Source organism: Cebus imitator, unplaced genomic scaffold, assembly GCF_001604975.1.
Source record: "Cebus imitator isolate Cc_AM_T3 unplaced genomic scaffold, Cebus_imitator-1.0 Scaffold517, whole genome shotgun sequence".
Lineage (NCBI taxonomy): Eukaryota > Metazoa > Chordata > Mammalia > Primates > Cebidae > Cebus > Cebus imitator.
Window position 1 is genome coordinate 905,961 of NW_016107832.1, and position 7,745 is coordinate 913,705.

A 7,745-nucleotide genomic window follows, 5' to 3' on the forward strand; every position below is an offset into this window, starting at 1 on the left:
AAGAGCGAAACTCCGTCTCAAAAAAAAAAAAAAAAGAGAGAGAGAGAGAGAGAGAAATTAATTAATTAATTAAAAATTGACAAGTATTTTCTAGACCAAACATAACACAACACAGAATTTAATTTAAAATATGCCTCGGCAGCATCCTACATAGGTTTTGGCTTACCCACTGTTTTGTGTTGGTGGCAAGAATTGGGGTAGGAAAGAATTCAAGTCAACAAAGATTTATTAAGCACCTACTTTCCCAGCAAAACATTTTTATTACCTGAAACTAGTCCCTTCCATTGTCCCTCAAGCTCACCCTGCTCAGCCCTACCACAGAATTGTCATGTGTTTTGTTTTCCCTGACCAATCACTATGATTTAGATTGCTGTCGCCTCTCTTCTGGGTCTGTTCACAGCCTACCTGTGTTTCAGTGTTCAGCTTAAGTCTTATCGCCCCCAGAGCCTTCCCCAACCTCTTCAGGCACAATGTACTCTCTGTCTCTAACACTGATGCTCTGCTATATATTTTACACCTCATCGTCCACTGACCTAAACTGTCAGTTGCCTCACCACCAGCTCTTATCTGTCTCCTGTGCTCCATAACCATACTGCCAACTACCTGCTAGAAATCTTCAGACCTATGACTCGGCGCACCTCCACTCAAATACAAAACAGTTCATCATCTTCCATACCAATCATCCCCCCAACACAGACACACAGAGAGACATGCACACACAAGTTCTGTCTCCTCCCATCTTCTCTATTAACGGAGTTCAGCACATATCAAACATTTCCCATGTCTAAAGCACCATGTTAGGCACTATGGAGACAAGACGGCATACAAAGATGAGTAAGATCCCCTGACTTCCCTGTCAGATGAGTTATGTTCCTCTCTTGTCCTCCCACCTCTCCACAGCATCCTGTATTTAGCTCTATCACTAAACTTATCATATTGTATTCTAATGATGTCTTCCTACGCTAGAGTATGAACACCCTGAAGGCAAAAGCCATGCTTTATGGTTCTCCACCACGCTAGTGTCCAGGACAGAGATTGACACCCTCATCAAGAGAAATCAACCTTTGTTAAGAGAAATCAACCTTTGTGGGCTGGCTAGGTGCATGACACTGCATGCCATTAAGGAGCTCATCATCAAGCTGGATGGCTAGACTTAGTATTGTTCTCATTTGTTCTCTTATCCTCAAAATGAATCATCAGCAAGCTTTAAAATTTTTATTTCAACAGTATATACTGTATCCATCCACTTCTCTTCCTCCCCACCATCCCCAGAGTAGTCCATACCACTATCCTGATCACCTGGACCTTAGCAGGGGCCTCTGCTGGTTTCTCTACATCCTTGCTGGTTATCCCCACCACTTCCCAATCCACCCCCTACACTACCTTCAGAAACCACATTATCCCTTGCTTAAAACTTGACATTGACACCACCTCTTAATGTAGCTCCAGCTCAAGGTCCCATTCTTTCTCTTCACACATCTGATTCTCAACCCAAATCACCCCACCTCTCACTCTTACTTCCATGCTTGAACTTAAAAATTCTCTCTAACCTTCTTCTACCAGTCAAAAGCTTCTTCTGTCCTTTGAGACCCAATTCAAGTGCTTTCCCACTCCTTATGTTATTGTTAATCAAATTGTTTCTTCACTGTTCCAACAGCATCTTACTCAGTCCTCTGTCTCTGTTACTTACTCTGTCCTGGCCTATTAGTTAGTTGTGTACAGACCTGTGTTGATTACTAGACTATAAGGTCCTAGGGGACGGGGTCTATGAGGCATAGATTGTTATAGACCCCCTGAGTGCCTAGGAGGTATTCAGTGAACAAGCTGAACAGAATTTAATTACCTGCCCCGCAATATTCATTCATTTTACAAATATTTACTGAGCATAAACAAAACAAACAAACTCTCTGCCCTTGTGGTACTTATATTTCTAATGGTAAAATATAAACAGTAAATGAAATAAAGAAGTAAATTTGTATTATGTTAGATGAAGAAAAATAATAAGCAAAAAATTTAAGCAGGGAAGGGGGATAAAGGGAGTGGGGACAGGGTTAAATTTTCTCCTGGGTACCAGGAAAGGCCCTCCTGTGAAGTGGACAAGTGAGTGGACCTGAAGGAGGCAAGGGAGCCAGCCGTGCTGATAGCTGGAGAGTTCTCCAGACAAGGGGACAGCAAGTGACGCAGGAGCCTATCTGGCACAGGCAGCCAAGAGGCCAGTGTGGCCAAAATGGAACAAGCAAGGGGAAGAGAGATCAGAGAGGAGGCCAGAAGGGCAATGGAAGGCCAGATCCTGGAGGGCCTTGGAGGCTATTGTGATGACCTTGGCCTTTTCTTTTTTTGAAATGGGGAGCCATGACCCAAGTTACACTTTTTTTTTTTTTTTAGATGGAGTCTCTCTGTCACCCAGACTGAAGTGCAGTGGTGTGATCTCGGCTCACTGCAACCTCCGCCTCTTGAGTTCAAACTATTCTGCCTCAGCCTCCCAAGCAGCTGGGACTACAGGCATGCGCTACCATGCCCAGCTAATTTTTGTATTTTTAGTAAAGTCAGGGTTTCACCATGTTGCCCAGGCTGATCACAAACTACTAACCTCAAGTGATCCACCCATTTCAGTCTCCCAAAGTGCTGGGATTACAGGCATGAGCCACCATGCCTGGTACCAAATTACATTTTAAAAGAATTACTCTGGGTAATGAGTTTAGACTGGATTACAGGAATGACAAAAACAGGGGCAGATATGCCAGTTAGGAAGCTGCTGCAATAAGCTAAATGAGAGAGGTTGTTCTGTACTAGTTCCAAGCCTTCCCTGACTAGCACTGATTTCCTGGCCCAAGCAATGCAGACCTGTCCTTGACAGTTGGGTTAGATGCTTCTAAGGGTTGCCTAAGTGCTCAAATCAGAGCTGCAGCTTGCCACATGAGTCCAAGCTGAGTCCTAAACCAGAGAGAGTGTAGGAGAAATTTTAAAAGAAGGGTCCTAAGACCAGGACAAACAACCTGGGGCCATTATAAGGAGGGTCATCAAAGTGAGGGTGTGCTGTTCACTTCCCAGGGCCTGTCAACAGTGCTTGGGATTCCTGTACAAAAGTACTGCTCTTTTAGCTTTGCAGATGAAGACACTGAATGTTAGAGTAAATCTGGAAAATCATTTAGGGATCCTGACAACAAAATCATATCAATTGAAAGATGTAGCGAGAGGTAAAAATCGTCTGTGAATATCATCAAAACCCAGGAAATTCCAGGCAAAGCCTGTGGAAATACTTCAGGGCTGAACAGAAGCTTCTTGATTCCCAGTAATCAAAACTGTTAAGAAGTCTCCATATAGGCATATAATTATAAATCTGTTAGTAAATACACACCATTAAAGGAGCTACCCCTTTCAACCCAGCATAGAACACAGAAAAGTGTCCAAAGTAATTGTATCTTAAACACTTTAGGGAAAAGCTCCTAACTCTGGTTATCTGGGGGAGGGTGCAAAGAGAAGAGGAACTTTCATTATCTACATTATGCAGCTGATCCTTGAACAACATGGGTTTGAACTTGGTGGGCCCATCCCACTTATACATGAAGACAATGAAGATGAAGACCTTTATGATGATTTACTTCCACTTAATTAATAGTAAATGTATTTTCTCTTCTTTATAATTTTCTTATTAACATTTTCTTTTCCCTAGCTTACTTTATTATAAGAACATAGTATATAATAATATAACATACAAAATATGTGTTAAGTGACTGCTTATGTTATCAGTAAGGCTTCCAATCAACAGTAGGCCATTAGAAGTTAAGTTTTGGAGGAGTCAAAAGTTATACATGGAGTTTCAACTGCATGGGGGCTCAGTGCCCTTAATCCCTATGTTGTTCAAGAGTCACCTGTATATTTCCACAATGTTTCATTTTCCTTACAGTGAGCCTATAATTTTGTTAAGTAATAGTATCAATTTTGAGGCATTAAAAAAACAATAAGATATCTACAAAAGAAATAATGTACTGAGGAGCTAACCACTCAAAAGAGACCTTCTGTAAATATTTTTGAAAAGTGAAGAGATATAATAATGTAAATAACTAAATGCTGTTTTATGTGTACTGTATAAGGGTTTGCTGTTTTTTTTGCAATATCAGCAGAGCCTACTTTCTTAAATAATAAAAGGCAACTGAATTATCAAAAAACAAAACAAAACTCTAAGGAAAACTGCTGAAGACTGGCCAGGCACAATGGCTCATTCCTGTAATCCCAGCACCTTGGGAGGTCGACGCAGGAAAATCACTTGAGCCCAGGAGTTCAAGACCAGTCTGGGCAACATAGGGAGATTCTGTCTCTACAAAAAATTTAAACGTTAGCTGGGTGTGGTGGCATGCACCTGTAGTCCCAAATACTTGGGAGGCTGAGACAAGAGGATCACTTGAGCCCAGGAGGTCCAAGCAGCAGTGAGCTGTGATGGCCACTGCACTCTGCCTGGGCAACAGAGCAAGACCCTGTCTCAAAAGAAAAGAAAAGAAAAGAAAAGAGAAGAGAAGAGAAGAGAAGAGAAGAGAAGAGAAGAGAAGAGAAGAGAAGAGAAGAGAAGAGAAGAGAAGAGAAGAGAAGGAAGGAAGGAAGGAAAGGAAGGAAGGAAGGAAAGAAAGAAAGAGAGAACACTACTGAAGAGCAATTCAATTTTATTCTCTGACTATTGTTACGAAAAAAGTTAAACAGCTAGCAGTATGCAGTGAGTTTCTGGCAATCTTGTTCACAATCAAAGTGGCCAGACAGCTTCCTGTAGCCCTATCATTATTATCTCTCATGTCTGAGGCATTTAGTCTTAGGTCTGCTTACAGGGCTTAGGGCTAAAAAAAGGAAGTTAGCACATGGCCTCTCTTATTATTGCATTCTGCCAAGATAAGTTTTAGAGTGGTGAGGACTATGTACTATATTACATGGGCTAGAATTAGTAGACATAAAGGAATACAGTTAAGGTGGACCAGTTGTCTGAGCTTTGAATTCCTTTGCTTTTTTTATTTTTCTGCTGCCTTAATGTAATCTAAATACAACTTTGTTTCAAAATATGTAATCACAGATTTTTCCAAGTTCTGTTCTAGTCTTATTTTTGGCATACACATACAAGTATAAACAGTTTCTGCTAACCAATTAGAACTACACAATTTTCAGTAAGAATACCAAGAAAGTACAAGAGTCGCAATCGAAAAGGCTTTTAAAAACTTCACTTACCACTGGATTTAATTTCGCGGACGTAATTACTAGGGAACCAGCCTGTTCTCCCATTTAATGTGCCTTCCCACCAGCCTCCTTCTTCAACTCGAGTGACGTAAATGATGTCCCCCTTACAAACTGACAGTTCATCCTCATTAGTCTGCTTAAAGTTGAATCTTGCTTTTACTATCAACTGATGACTTCCATTTTCCGTCATCTCCTAGAGAAACAAAAGCCACACCAGATTAAGCACTCATCTAAATGAGGCAGGGGTAGAAATGGTATGGGTTTAGGCAAATAAAGTGGGGTAAGCCAAGATAAAACCCCAGATCCATCTCAGTCCTGAGTTTTCAACTTAGGAGTCGATGAATGGGTCTCAGAGGGATTAGTAAATCCCTCAAAACAGTACCTAAACTTTTGCATTTGGGAGAATGTGTATTTTGAAGTGGGTCATAGCTTTCATTTTTCTCTCCACACCCCTCCCCATTATCTAAAGATATCTATTTAACTGAGCCAGGTAACAAAGCAGAGAGATAAGCTATTCCACCCTGCCTCTACTAAACACACAAACAGTCCACATAATTCTATGACCAAGATGTACTAACCTACCCTCCATAAAATCTGCCTCCCACCTCCTAATTACAAAAGATATCTTAATTTGGCTAAGACTTATTTATGTGCAAAGATCAAATACCCCATAGTTGCCTAAGTCAGAAATTCTTTTTTCCATTTTTTTATTTTTATACATTTAGTGGGTACAAGTACAGTTTTATTACATGGGTATATTAAGTCAGGAATTCTTCATGTGTCATGTATAAACCGGACTTGCTTTTTGAAGGTCACAGACCCCTTTGAGAATCTGATAAGCACAACAGATCTTTGTCCCAATGAGTTCATACACATGGGCTTTTGTGTACAATTTGAGAGGGTACCAGGGGTGTAGAGCCATAGTGTTCATCAGCCTTTCAAAGGGATCTGTGATCTCGAAGAGGTTAAGAACCACATATTCAAGTGCTTTGGAAGTAATAGGTCATGATACTGCAAGTGGGTGGCTTTTGACAAGAAATAAAGGTTTCACCCAAAAGCAGAAGATGAGGCATTTCCTACCCCAAAAAAGTTTCCAATAAGACCAAGTGCAAAGGCAACCGGGAGATCCCAATATAGTTCATCATAGGCTGATATTTAAAATCAGGTCTTCCTCATTAGGAATGGAAAAAGAAAAATAAAAATGACAATAATGAGGATACCAATCAATATTTATTGATTGCCTATTATGTGTCAGGAACTGTTTAGTTCTAATAAAACAAAGGATAGGGAAAATAACTGGCATCAGAAAGTAGCCATAATAACTTCTATTTGCATAGTATTCTCAGTCAAATGACATGCCTAATTCTCATAAGGGGCAGAGCTTGAGCTTCAATCAGGATTTTTGCCCCACCACATGCCTTTGATTTGTTCCTTCGGGCCAGCCTGAATTGGTGCTCAGTTTATAATTAGTTTTCTCAGTGATGCCCAAAACAAACCGGATGGCTGTCTCACCACATATGGAGATGCAACTAGGATATCAATCTAATTTTATGGATTTTAAAACAGACGGAGAATTGGGGGCTATACTTACCACTGTCTTTGACTGCCTTTGCAGCCCTGAAGCTGTGCTAGAAACTGCTCCCTGTGGGTTTGTCTGAGAAATATTAGCAGCAGTAAGAGAAGAGGAACGTCCACATGGTCTTTCTGATAGCTGATCTGTGAAAAGAAGAAAACGCATGTTAAAGGAACCACTCAGGTCAGAAAAACATGTACCACATAACATTATTTTTCACGGGATATTATCAGAGGCATCCTGGCTATAATTCTAGCTGTTATCATTATGAACATGCCAAGTGTATTTCAGTCCCCCTTCCCTTTTTGTTGGCCAACTTCCTGTTCTTAACCTTACTGGCCATCGTGCTCCAGTAGAATGAAAAACAGCGACAGAACCACATTTTCTCTTAACCCATTTCCCTTCAACTCTTCCCTCCTGAACCAGTTGCAACAGTATGCCCTGTTATCCAAGGCAGAACTATATTGGGTACCAAACAGCTGTTTGTGGCTCTTATTACTTTGAAATATTTCAAATTTCTCTCTTTGTTTTTTGGCCCATAACTCAGTGGCTCATTTCTTACACGTAACAATATGTGTGGCACATATAATGTAAAATCTCCCTGATGTGCGTGGGGTGGGGTGGAGAATGAGAGGGAGAGAGATGCGTTTGGGAAAGATGCAGTCTTGACACTAGAATAATTTTTTTTTAACAAGCAGATTCAAGAGTCTTCTCTTCCTTGAAACCTTGTGAAATTTGACCAGGCCAGAGCTGAGCTGGATGTTTTCAGTTTGTTGAGAGTATACAAAAGAGAGGAGCTGGCTTTTTGACAAATTTAAATAAGGGTTCTTTTCCTCTCCATTTATTTTTAAAAGATATAAACTGCAAAAGTCTAAAGCCCAAACATTCCCTAGGCGACAAGCTCAGTATCCAAGTAATTTCCTTGATGCTGTGGGTTTTAACTTTCACCTCCTTG

General features: G+C 40.6%; 1 protein-coding gene across 10 annotated transcripts in view; it reads right to left on the reverse strand.

Moving 5' to 3' along the window:
- The window catches only part of ARHGEF6 (Rac/Cdc42 guanine nucleotide exchange factor 6), a 113,807-nt gene that overhangs the window by 70,765 nt on the left and 35,297 nt on the right, over positions 1-7,745 (reverse strand). For all 10 annotated transcript variants that reach the window (XM_017514143.2, XM_017514142.2, XM_037733343.1 and 7 more), the window contains 2 exons: positions 6,809-6,933; positions 5,209-5,410 (listed from right to left, as the gene is read on the reverse strand). In XM_017514143.2, coding sequence (XP_017369632.1) covers positions 5,209-5,410; positions 6,809-6,933 — 327 coding nt within the window. The remainder of the gene's footprint in view (positions 1-5,208; positions 5,411-6,808; positions 6,934-7,745) is intronic.